The sequence below is a fragment of the Cynocephalus volans genome, chromosome 6 (genome assembly GCF_027409185.1).
Source record: "Cynocephalus volans isolate mCynVol1 chromosome 6, mCynVol1.pri, whole genome shotgun sequence".
Taxonomy (NCBI): Eukaryota; Metazoa; Chordata; class Mammalia; order Dermoptera; family Cynocephalidae; genus Cynocephalus; species Cynocephalus volans.
Window position 1 is genome coordinate 135,070,882 of NC_084465.1, and position 13,873 is coordinate 135,084,754.

General features: G+C 40.9%; 1 protein-coding gene across 2 annotated transcripts in view; it reads right to left on the reverse strand.

The window, feature by feature from the left end:
• Window positions 1-13,873, reverse strand: part of NMT2 (N-myristoyltransferase 2) — a 63,141-nt gene that overhangs the window by 32,081 nt on the left and 17,187 nt on the right. The window contains exons 2-4 of one of the 2 annotated variants that reach the window (XM_063099807.1): window positions 5,344-5,479; window positions 4,917-4,959; window positions 1,075-1,219 (exon numbers count right to left, since the gene is read on the reverse strand). In XM_063099807.1, coding sequence (XP_062955877.1) covers window positions 1,075-1,219; window positions 4,917-4,959; window positions 5,344-5,479 — 324 coding nt within the window. The remainder of the gene's footprint in view (window positions 1-1,074; window positions 1,220-4,916; window positions 4,960-5,343; window positions 5,480-13,873) is intronic. The other variant, XM_063099806.1, reaches the window with a different exon arrangement.

Genomic DNA, 13,873 nt, shown 5'->3' on the forward strand with positions numbered 1-13,873 from the left:
CAAATACATTTCTAGAGCCTTAAAGGAAAAAGGCAAGCTGAGATCTTTCTTTCTTCTTTCATGCTCAGAATCTCACTTTTTAAAAGCTGTTTGGGGTGGGCATGGGTGGGAGAAGACTGTTAGCTTTAAAAATGTTTGAGAAACAATATTTGAAGGCACAGAAAAGGACCGTTCCCTCACTTATAGTTCATAAAACAGATTATTTGTACACAGCTTGCCTATTAAGAGTTTTGGATGGCAATTAACCCTTTATATATGATTCAAATTCCGGAACCTGAACAATCAATAAAGAAAAAAATAGAAATAATTATATGATAAACTATCTCCATATACACATAAGACAACACAGCAGGTTTAGGTTGTAATATATCTTTGAACATTTTTATGGCATTTATAACATCTTCTTTGCATAATGTGAAAGAGGAACAATTAAATTACATTTATGGCAACCTAAATGGTAAAAGTCTTAAGTGAAATTTGATGGACCAGGCACCATACCCAGGGACAAGGCCTCGTGATAATTTCTTACATGAATCAACGCCCTTCTGAAGGCCTCCGTGAGGTGCCCGGTTTCCTTACGGTGCTGGAATGTTACCGAGTTGATACTAATGAATGTCATTGGTGATATTTTATTGAGATTAAATAACATCACTGGTGAGTGTTCAGGATCCTTTTGTTGAATAATACAAAACTTACCATTTCAGTGAAATATAAAAGGGCAAATCTTCTGAGTCTTTTTGATTAACTCAGGAGTAAAACTGCTAAAATTTATGTATAGGAAAACTCCATGAAGCTCAGAAACAAAAAATAAGGGTGAATCCCTCTTTTATATATATTTAATACTCGAATGTTTTGAGTATGGGAAAACTGGATATTTTTATAGGGATGGGAAGGAATTAGACTAAAATCGTTGTTACTGAAGTCCAATGACATACCTCATATTTATATTTTAAGAAGAAAAATATTACTTTTGTGTAAATTTTGAATCTGTGGTATGGCACAAATGATATAAGTAAAGCCTTAATCCATCTTTGTTTTGGGGGGAAATAAACAAATAAAAGCAGAAGAGCTTACTTAGTTTGGGTACTGGCTGTGTATCCCAAAACTGGTATCTGTGTTTTGCAGCCTCATCAATGTTCCTGGCCGGGCCCTGGCACGCAGATAACAGCTCCATCGCTCTCTGGATGTCCTGCAACTTCTGCATTGGGATGGTGGGATTCTACGATAGCAAAGGCACAGAGACACAAGAGGTGAGGAAGCTGCCACTGCTCTTAAACTTGTGGCAGATGCACATGTGTCTGCCTGGGAGACGGCAATACCTAAAACTAACAATCCTCCAAACCTGGTCAAGGCCATGGCTCAAGAGTGTTAAATTAAACTATAAGCAAACACTCTGTTAAAGATACCAACAGTTATACAGTTTCAATGGGGCTTTAGCAGTTTGGGAAATCTAAAGTAGATCGAAGCTCCCTTTACTTAAGTTTCCTACCCATCTGCCAATGGTACCCCCATGACTCCCCTGGAAGGAGAAGCCAAAAAGAGTGACATGCAATGCATGCATTACTGTCATACAGCAGCCAGGCAGCCACCAGCCTTGGTTGCACTGTCAGGGTTAATGCTTTGCAGTAGCAATGGGGGGGGTGGGGGCGGGGGCACGAAGGAAATAACTTCTAGAAAGGGAACTAGGCAGACGAGGGAAATTTTAGTTCATTAAAACACAGAATGAATGAACCAAAGAAATCTGAACTTAGTGCTGAGCTGGGAAGGAAATGATCAAGGAAGGAAACTCTACCCAGGCCCCTTCCTCCTGGACTCCACATTGCCCTTCTCCCAGCCCTCGTGCTTCTTTAGAGATAAACCCTCTGACCAGAAGGACGAGCAGCTTCCTCTGTAAATCCAGTCCCTCAGCAACCATCTCCCCAACCCAAGTATTGAAAACTAGCCTCCTTTTTAGGTAAAAGATGTTTTCAAGTCTATAAAAGGGACTATACCTTTAAATTCTACATTTCCTTTCTCGAGGCTAATATTCTGTTATCTCCTAAAGATTCCCCCACTCTTCTTCTTTTTTTTTTTTTTTAATTCTTAAAATAACATAGTAATGCATGGAACATGAAACTGTACTTGACATGAGAGCGCATAATGGGACTGACTATGGAAACCAGTGACTTTCTTCAGTACCCAAAATAACTGAGAAGTTTAGACTTTTGATGCTATAGAAAGAATAGTCTTTGCTATACTTCAGAAATTAGAAGAAATCTCAGAGCCCTGGGGTTTTTCTGTAGGAGGATGTCAACACACCATGGACAACCAATAAGATACAATCGACTCTCAGTGGTTTATAAACAGCAACTTTGGACTTCTGCTTGACCCTGAATCTGCAATCTGTGGTCTGGAGCAAATAATTTTAACCTGGGACGCTACCTGTGTGACACACTACAGAGCAGGGTTTATTTAATATAGACTGTCCTGTGGTTGCTTTATTTGCTGGGTTTCCTTAGGGTTCTTGACACTAAAATGATATAATGAAACAAAGTCCTGAAGTCTCACTGGAGGTAGTTTAAAGGTTTAGTATCTCCACTTAGATGTCTAATGGCATAACCCAGGATTGCCACAATTTTTGTAAGCTGTTTATCTTATCTTTGAGATCAAAATCATAAGGATCATATCTTAATGACATACAAATTTTACAAAATACTTCTGCTGTTCTAAGTTATTATATTTTTGGACTATTTCTTTTTCTTGGGTTTCTTCTAAGCCTCCAACATTAAAAGAAATTTCTAGCAAAATGAAATTTACATCCATTTGAACCACCAACAACACAATCTACTAGAAGACCTACAACTTAAATAGGAACTGAGTTCACAGCGTATCTCAAGGAATAACGCATAAACATGCATAAGGTAGCTTAAAAACGCAAAGTAGAACCCAGTCTTATAAAAATTTGTCTATGGCATCTATACCAAATTTGTTATGATAATTTTTCTTTCCTGATATTTGAGTTAAATCTTCTAATACTAATGTATCAAACTCTATTTTGCAACTGACATGAATCAGTGTCTTTGTCCCAATGGAGCCAGTGATGTCCCAGCTCCCTAAAGAGGACCTTGGAGTGGCTTGTACCTTACCTAATTAGCCTCATCAGGCTGGCCAGCATTCTCTACATCAAATGACCATTTGTGAAATATTGATATCTCAGTGTTCTCGATTGAAATGCTTTATGAAAGTGGATTCAAGTAAGCACAGTTTTTCAAATCCACAGTGACAAAGAAGTGAGGAAAACTCAGCTAGGATAAATCCTCAAACCTATCCATTCACCTTCCCTAGCAACCACCCGGGGAGAAGTGAATTATTATCAGGGAAAGTGAGAACATCTATCAGCCCCACACTAACTACCCCCCATTATATTCCTGTGTCAGAGGCAGGTATTCCACTTTTCTCTCACGTTTGCTCCTTTAAACTAAATACTAAACATCAACTATACACTTCACCCTTTATTTTCCAAATTTAGAACTCTGGAAAAAATGCCCAAGTCCTCTACCACTAAGAAGTCTATAAAAATCCAGACAAGTATCATTTTTATTTTGATTCTTGAGTACAGACCAGAATATTCTCTAAACTCAGTCCACTGTAATTTATGGTATTATCTAGAGCTGGCATAAGCTTAAGGGAAAAGAACCCCAGTTTTTAAAAATGCAATGGAGAAAAGCCCACATTAAAACACTGTTGACTTGCTCCTAATTAGACAAAGAAAAGAAAAGAAATTCCCCACCATACAGTGAATGTTAGCAGTTCCTCCTGCCTTGGTTGATTCTAGTTTCCTGTAAGTGACCAGAGGTAAGGGAAGGGCTCGGAACCACTAGGGGCAGAGGGGACGGGCAGAAGCCGATGGTGATGGTAGCAGCAAAGGGAGATGTCCACACTGCGTATAAGCGACACCGCGCTCATCCAATGAAGCAACATTTAGAAATGGGAAAAATAGTTTGCAAGCTCATGGTGGTCTCCTCCTATGAGTTAGCTTGGCTGTTATGTCTAGTGGATAGAATATTTATTACCTGAGAACCCAGTTGAAAAGCTAGGGAGGGAGACTCCGTTCTCTTCTCACCCCACCAAGCCAGTCAGGGAAATATGGGGACAGATAATTTTCCTGCTCAGTGATTCCTGGTCCTTTTGCATAAAACAGGCAACAATGACAAAACTCCCTGCAAGACTCACTTCATGGGATAGAATATAAACTTTGTACAAGGAAAAAAAAGTGAACCCACAAAACTTGCATAGTGGTGGTAAACTGTCATATATGCAGTGTTTTATAATACAAAATCTCTTTAATAAAAATATCATTTTAACCTCATACAACCCTGTGAGTTGGAGAGAAGGTGTCTCCCCATTTTACAGATAAGGAGAAGGCTGAATGAGGTGCAGTATGGTGGGCAAAGTCACACGGCTCCTGAGCAGTGGAGCAAGGACCAAGCTCCAGGTCTTCCACACCACCTCCTGAGCCATTTTCATGACACCCCAGATTATCAGCCACAACTTATTTGGAGCTACAATCATCAAAATCATCTCACTTTTTGATACTTCCAACTCTACCCCTGTTTGCTGTGAGTTTCTTGCATCAAGAGGGCTCTGTGCTTCTGGGGGTGCCCAGCACACAAGGGCTATGTTCTCAGCCAGGGTGACTGGGGTTGGTGCCACAGACGGGGTGGCTGCCATCTGTACCACTGGACACCCACACAGCACAACCGACCCTCTGCTCAGCTGGCCATCTGCCAACATGGGGCCCAGCCAGACTACTTCTGGTGTGGTCTAAAACAGGCATTTCTTCAGGGAGAACGTTAGGAGATATTTCCCACCTTTGGCAATAGAATGAAGGATGGCCACTGAAGACTGGTCTGATTCAGAGTCAACGTGAGACTTACCCATGGCTGCTCCCGCGGAAATCTGCTGCCAGATGGTGTTGTGCTATTCAGGTAATTAGACAGACACCCAGAGAAATTAAAATGTGAATATCTTCTGAACTAAAAGTAATCAAATATTAAGTGTAACTTCAAAAAAACCTAACAAGCTCACACTGCGACTTTCTTCCACAACTACAATCTAAATACTAATTTACTGAGAAAGGGGAGAATACAGACATATGACAGCACAATATGTACCTCTTAGTTACTTGGGTGCCAAAGTCAGTTTTAGGGAGTCTGTAAGTACCCTCCAGTTACTAATGGCATTCAACACACAGTCACAACAAAACCCTAACTACACATCTGATCCAACAGGGCACTGAGCTGCGTGAACCCACTCTCATATGTATAAAAAACCACAGAGGTGAAAATAAAACAGGCCTCTCACTTTTGAAGGCTGCTGAGTCTTAATCTCCTGGGAATCTGATGCTGAGTCGGACTTGGTGCCTCCGGAATTTGGTTTCTCCTTTTTTCTCTTCTGTTTCTTCTTTTTCTTTTTGGCTCCCAAATCCCCTCCAGGACTTCTGTAGGAAATGCAAAGAGGGTAAAACAAACCACAAAAAAAGTCCTTATGTAAAATTGAGTTGCATAAAATTGATTATTTAGAAAACACACGTTTATACACAGTAGGAAATAACTACGTTCGGATGTAAGTGGGAAATGAAAGGTACTTAGATTAAGAAGTTAACAAACATTGCAGGAAAATATTAGTCCATACTCATACTGCAGGTGCTTAGATGTCATTGACACAGGCGAACTGTAAATATAAACCACATGTTAAAACTGAAGTCAAACAGCTTTCACGGTTTATCACTCTACGAATCTACTTTTTAGTAGCCTGTTAAGGGAGAGATACATAGTGTAAAATATCCCATTATATACATCTCTTGGGTACAATAAACCACTAATCTTGAGGCAACAGAACTAAAGAAACTGCTTTTCTGCCAAGGAGGAAATTTTTCCTTGATAGAGATTTTTACTGGTGGGGCTAACAATTAAAAACCTCTAAGGAAAAACAAACATTAACCAGTGAAACATTTCCATTGAGAACCTTTATCTTATGGCCATTGTCTTCTGAAAGACTAAAGGAAAATAAAAAAGACATACAAAGATTTAAATTTTCCATTTATTTGGGTCTACTCAATCACAAATTTCCCAGAAGGGATTTTAATTTGTATTAAAATTTGATTTACATTAAAATTTAGAGTCAGAGATTGTTTTTGCATTATTGCTCAATATAGGGAAAGTGATGGAAACAATTGTTTCCTGTCTGTTCTAAATCAATCAGCTCTATCTGTCTCTATCCATTTCCTTTCTTGGATCTTTACCTAATCATCACATATGCATCCGTCATGCAAGACTTAGGTGTCATTAATATATATTAACAGACTTATAACCTTGTCCCTCAAAGGCAACCAACAGTTTTTCTGTATAAATACTTCCAAATTTGTCTTTCTTCTCTAAGTCCTCATTTCCACTATGAATAATTTTTAAACAAAAATTGAATCTTAAACATACCATTTTGAAACTTGCTTTTTTCCCCTTTCCACTTAACAATCTATTTTGGAGTTCTTTCCATGATGTCAGGATATACCTCCTTTTTTTTAGCAGCTGGATAGCTTACCATTGCATAGACAGATCACATTTTATTTAACCATTCCTATACTGAAAACCTGGTTTCCAAAAAATATTAAGGTATTTACTTCTTTATGCATTCAAACTAGTATGTCTGAAGGTGGAAACTGCCATGTCAAAGGGCATGTACAGTTTCAGTTTTAATAAATAAGCAAGACTGCTTTCCTAAATACTGTACAATTTCTACTCCACCAACGGGAAATCAGAGCATCAGTCTCCCTCCATCTTTGCCAGGACTGACACGGTTATCATTCTTCGTCATCCTTGATAGTCTCACAGATGTAAAAAATTTTTCATGGAAGACTTAATCTGCATTTATTTAATCAGGAGTGAGGCAGCACATGTTTTCATATGTTTATTGGCCATTTATATTTTTCCATGAATTGTCCATTTATATCCCTTTCCTAATTAGCCATCTTTTTATAAAAAACTTAATCTGTAGGTGTTCTTTATAAAAGCATGGATAGCATCTATCATTAAGTATTTTCTTTGGACACTTAATTTTATTTAATCCTCCCAACAGCCCTGGGAGAGGGATACTACTTTATTCCTATATTACATTGCCTAGTTTGTTGTCTGTTATTTAGACTGCAAATGCTTTACCCAGTTTATTTTTTAACTTTCAGCTTTATTTATAGTATCTTTTCCCATACAGACATTTAAATTTTTTATATGGTCTAATATTTAAAATTTTTCCCTTGTGGCTGCTTGGTTTTTAAATCTTGCTTACAAAGGCCTCTCCTATTCCAAAATTACATAAATATCCTTCTGTATTTTTTAAAATCTATTATTTTAATGGCTTTTGGAAAAAAATAGTTAACTTTTTAACCCATTTGGAATAAAATGTGTACAATGTGATGTACCATGCCCTTACTTTCCAAAAATGCATTATAAATACAGGAAAGCCCCATTATAACATAACCTGTTAATACAGGGGTCAAACTGTATTGTCCAAAGACTAACAAGCAGACAGAACAAGAGAGGCTGACAGGGCTACTTACTGGATTCTCATTCATTCATTAGACAATTGTATAGTGAGGTCCACCTTTTGCCAGACACTGCTCCGGGTACAAGCAGTTTTAAAAAGTGCAAAAATTCTTTGATACTTTTTTCATCAAGAGGCAGAGGCTAATCCCCTCCCCTTGGATCTGGGTAGGCTCGTGACTTGCTCTTAATGAAACCAAAGCAACACCATGTGAGTTCTGAGGCTAGGTCACAAGAAACCATGTGGTTTCCACGTGGTTCCCTTGGGACGCTCACACTGGGGGAAGCTAGGAGCCATGTGAGAAGTCCGGCTGCCCTGAGGCCACCAGGTTGGTGGACAGTCCCGCAGACAGTGCAGCTGAGCTGGCAGTGGTGTCAAATGCCAGCCATGGGAGCGAGCCATCTTGAAGATCAGCTCAGCCAAGTCGGCAGGTGTCTCCAGCCCAGGCAACACCCAACTACAACCGTGTGAAGGAACCCAAGTGAGAAACTGCCTTTGCCAACTTCCTCACCCACAGGATCCATAAGCACGATCAGTGGCTGTTGTTTTATGTCATCCAGTTTATGATGGTTTGCTATGCAGCGATAAACACTGGAACAGAAATTTGGTATCTGAAAGTGGAGGGCTGCTGTGATCAACAGAAACCTACAACAGGTGGCACTGGCTTTACAACCAGGGGGTAGGTAGGGCTGGAAAGACACAGAGGAGATTGTTAGAGAGGCCTAGAACCTTGAGGAGGCTGTCAGAGAGAAGGAAAAAAAGCAAATGCTACTGGAGGACCAAGGAAAGGACGCCTTTGTTATATAGAAGAGCAACAGTTACAAAACTGTCGCCAGTGACAATATGGAAAATAGAAAATGTACCCAGTGAACTGGATGATCTAACTAAAGATTTCTGGCAGAGTGTTGAAAATGCTGGCTGCTTCTAGCTGTCTGCAATAAAATGAGAGAGAAGAGAGATCTACTAATTAAAGAATGACTATTCAGGTGTTGAGTAGAATTTGGAGAAAATATAAAGCCAGCTAATACTTGCTAGATTCAAAAATAAAACTGTTTCTCATCCCCATCACCTCCAGAAGGCCAGTGATTTGAATATTAAGATGTGGCCTCAAGACAAAAAAATCAAATCCAGGGTGGAGCTTTCAGACTCTTTGTTAAGTCCTCAGGAAGATCTGATAGACTATTTCAACCAGACAATAGGCCTCTGAGTGTTTGAAGAATGTGCCTTGTATGTCCTCCCATTAAACAATACAGCTCCTAAGAATCTTAAGGGCACAGTCCCACAGCCACCTCATGGGGAGTCCAAGAAAGAGAAAAGCTTATCTCCAAGATTTGTTGGCATGGCTTTTGTCTAATGGTGTGATTATAAATGGAAAGATGGGAAGCCCATTACATTTTTAAAGGAATTATATCAGCTTGAAAGTGACAGAGCAGAACAAAATGAAATAAGCCTTTGGACCCTCCACCTTTTATAGGCAGGAGGCAGACTGACAAGATTACTCTGTTTGCAAAGTCAGTTTCCTTTTGGAAGAATGACTTACAGGGCAGAACCAAGAGCCCAAAAGACAGATGCCAGAGCCAGGGAGCACAACTCCCAAAGAGTGGGACTGAACTCTCATCAAAGAACTGGCAGCATGTTGCAGGCTGGATTTCAGAGGTGCTGTGGACCACGGACTGTGGCATGCTCTCTGTTCTATGAATGGAAGTATCTGTAGTGGCTATCCTGAACCTTTCCATTCCATGATGGGTATGTCGAGAGCAGGTGACCTACCTATTCAGTTCATGGGTATTCAGACTGAGAGGAACAACTTGAGGAAGTAACTTTGAGGAGGATCCTCACTACCTACACTTGATTTAGAGCATGAGAGCCTGGACTTCAAGCCTGAGCCTAATACATAAGGCCTAACAGGATTAAGATTTGGGGGAGGTCTTAGGGAGGGTAACTGCATTCTGCATATAGGAGAATGTAGATAATTTTTGGCCATAAAATGGACTATGGTGGTTTTCAACACATCTGCAAATTTTTTAAGAATCCTCCCTTGAGAAGTGGAATCTAGGTCCCTTCCCTTGGACATGAATGTGCTGGTGACTCACCTATAACCAATAATTCACAGCAAAAGCATAACTATGTGACTTCAGGGTCTAAGTCAGAAAAGGTCATGCAGTTTCCTCCACCTAGTTCTCTTAGAATGCCCTTGAAGTCTGACTAGACCCGCCATGCCGGTGAGGCCACATGCAGACACTGTGGTTGAGAAAGATGCTGAACTCCCAGCCGACAGCCAGCATCATCAGCCAGCCCTGTCGGTGAGCCACTTGGATGTGGAGTCCAGGGGAGCCTGGACTATAGCCCCAGCCAAAATTGGACTGCAACTGCATGAGAGACCCCAAGTGAGAACCCCCACCCCCCAACTGTGTCCTTTCCAAATACCTAACCCACTGGATCTGTGAGCACAATAAAATGGTTGCTCGTTTGTTATATGGCGGTAGCAACTGGAACATAAACATACAACAATGAAAAAAGCAAACCCTGTCCTATGGAGCTTACATTATTCTTAAGACAACAGACAATACACAAATGTGAGCCCTATGGAAAATTAAAAGAGACAGTGCCTGTAAGTGTAGCCTCCTGGCTGGCACTGAGGAAACCACTCAATAAATCACTGTACTGTTATTTTACACATTTAAACATGTTGTTTCCTCTGCCAGGACACCCTTTCCTCCTTCATTTCCTGGTTAATTTCTTGTCATTCAAGATTCAGGCCAAGAATCAGCTGCTCTGATAAACCTTCTTGCAATTCCCTTAATTTGAATTAGGTGCCCCTGACTCAAGGATCCTGCTAATTGTGAGCATCCTTTCCTTTAGCATACTGTAAACTCGGTGGTGGTTTCTGCTTTTCCCAGTGGAATGTCAGCTTAAGGACAGATGTCTCCACTCATAATTGCAATCCTAAGGTATCTAATACCTCAGTAGTAGATAATAAAAAATGACTGCTAAATGAATGAATGATTCCAGCTGTTGAGGTGGCTCCAATCACACACTGCCAAGCACTGAAATACCTCTGAAAGCTACAATTCTCCCTCCCTCAACAGTAAAGCCCATCAAAACCTATTACCAAGTACTTATTGACCATCTCCTATGTGCTCAGCATTGTGCTAGGTGCAGAGGGAGGGTGGTAGTAACTAACCTTATTGAGGACTTGCCCTTGGCTTCACAACCCAGGAAATTATTCCTTTCCCTTACTTTAACTGCTGCTGGTTATGGCTTTTCTAGAAACCACCAGGAGCCCAGGACTCCACAACTTTTCAATATAATACACCCAGTTTAAAATATCTCCAACCAGATCCCTCCTCCCACAACCAGGCACACCTCACCAGTGCCTCAGGGCCTGCCCAGGGACCTGGGGCATGGAGAAGGGGACTGGACCCTCCTCCCACAACCAGGCACACCATGCCAGCTCCTTGGGGCCTGCCCAGGGACCCAGGGCATGGAGAAGGAGACAGACCCCCCCCTCCCACAACCAGACTCACCACGCCAGTGCCTCGGTGCCTGGCCGGGGACCCGGGGCATGGAGAAGGGGACCGAACTCCCCTTCCACAACCACACACACTGCTCCAGTGCCTCAGGGCTCATTCAGGGACCCAGGGCATGGAGAAGGGGACCAGACCCCCCTTCCACAACCAGGCACACCACACCAGCACCTTAGGTCCCATCCAGGTACCTGGGGCATGGAGAAGGTGACCGGACCCTCCTCCCACAACCAGGCACACCATGCCAATTCCTTGGGGCCTGCCCAGGGACCCAAGACATGGAGGAGGGGACCAGATCCCACTCCCACAACCAGGCACACCGTGCCAGCACCTCGGGGCCCACCTGGGTACCCGGGATATGGAGCCAGGGATCGGACTCTCTCCACAACCAGGCACACCACCAGCTCCAAGGAGCATGCCAAAAACATCTCCTCCATGTGGGTGGCCCACCACAGTCACCATGATAATCATGGCTGCTGTGAAGGCAGCTAGACACCACAACCACCAATGCAGAGGGTCTGCCAGCCACTGGAGTGTGTTGACAAAAGGAAGTCACCATGAAAGAGGCATCTGCTCTATGATAGCATTGGGGGACCTGATCACGCCTCTCTGCATTGGACAGATCATTTGGGCAGCAAATCAACAGAGTAACCATTATTCTTTCAGAGGGAGAGAAGAAATCTAGGGTAATTAGAGGGGGGTAGTGGAGGGAAAGGGGGATGGGGAGGGATTGGATAAGGGGCATAAAGAATAAGTATGATTTCTAACAATATATATGCTAATAATATTGATTTGATCAACATATCTCAATGTTGAGCCCCAAAAATATGTATAATCAATTTTGATTCAATAAAAATTAAAAAAATAAAATAAAATATCTCCAAATTTTCAAAAAGCTTTCTTACAGAGGGATACAAAATGATAGGCTGTGACCAGTATAGATCTTTGAAAAGGATGCCTATCCAACTGGAAAAAGATTTCCACCAAAGAAGAATCCAGAAATGTTTGTTCTGTGTGGATTTTCTGTAAAGCAGATAAATTAAACTCATGGAAACTGGAGTGGATATAGTGACATTAAAAAGTAAAAACACTTAACTATTTCACCAAAAATTCCTTAAACAATTTTATGTCACATCACCTATTCTATAATTTATAGGAGACTTGTGTAATAAAGTTTTCCATTAATTACATAATTGATACTACTCACCCAAACTTTTCCCCCCCAAAACTGCATTGATAAAATGATACTTTCTTCTTTTGGTATAATGGAGAAACTGTAATCATTTTTGTTAATTCTAGTTCACCAAGGGTTTGTTTTTTGGTTGTTTTTTTTTTTCCCTGCTCCCTCTCTCATCTGAATTTTAAAAATAAATTGACAGGGAGCTATAGAAATTGGCACTAAATTAGTCATCTCTTCCTCCAAACTCCCAAACTTCTCAACTCTTGAATGAGGAAGAACTACTTTTCCATCTCCCCGAAGACTTGAGGGAACTGGAATTTAGGAATAAGAGCTGACGGGATATACCATCTCACACTACTAGGATAACCATAATCAAAAAGATAATAAGTGTTGGCGAGGACGTAAAGAAATTGAAACCCTCGTACATTGCAGTTGGGGATATAAAATGGTGCAGCCACTTAGGAGAACAGTCCTGGCAGTTCCTCAAAACACTAAACACAGATTTCCTATGTCACCCCGGAACTACACTCCTAGGTATATAACCAAACAAAAATGAACCATATGTCACACAGAAACTTGTACGTGAACATTCACAGCAGCAGCATTCATAATAGCCAAAAACTACAAACAACCCAAATGTCCATCAACTGATGAATGGATAAAGAAAATGTAGTATATCCATACAATGGAATATTATTCAGCAATAAAAAATGAAGGGCTGTGTGGAATATACTATAAAGCAAATGTACCTCACAGGGCCTGGTTTTCCAAAGCCTTGCAGTTTCAAATATTGACCTTGCAAAGGACAGGAAATTTTCCCCAGGCTATTGAGTCTCTGTTGCAAGATAAGAATTGTAACACAGCAAGGTTGCTGGCTCAAAGACAGACAACTTATTAATTGATATGTAAAGTTACTGAAAAGCTGTTAGAGGGAAAAGGAATGTTTGCTAAATCAAGCCTTTGTTAGTGGATCACTTAATTGCCTAACAGAATGTCATCTGACTTGTTTTTACTGAATGTTACCAGCTTCTATTGTAAAACTTGTTAAACTGTACTTATGTCTCTTCCTGTAACTTCTTGGTCTGGAGAATAATCGTAGGAAGAGAACCCCAATTCATGGTTAATTTCCCAAATGGAAGAAATGCCTCATGCTTGAGGAAGTTCTGGGATATTAACTCCTTTCTGGGGCTTCTCACTGCTCAAAAGAGATGGGCTTTGAGAAATCTTTGGCAGCTCCATCACCCAGGGGAAAAGGGGTGACAAATCCGTGGGAGGCAAAGCAACAGGGCTGATACATACTACGACATGCATGAACACTGAAAACATTTGCTAAGTGAAAGAAACCAGTCACGAAGGACCACATATTGTATGATTCCATTTACATAAAATGTCCAAACAGGCAAATCCATAGAAACAAAAAGTAGATTAGTGGTTGTCAGGAGGTGGGAAGATGGAGGGTTTCAGGGGACTGTTGGTTAAGGAATGCAGGGTGGGGGGTGATGAAAATGCTTTGAGATTGGTTGTGGTGACAACTCTGTAAATATACTAAAAGCCAGTGAATTATACACTTTAAATGGGTGAATTGTATGTA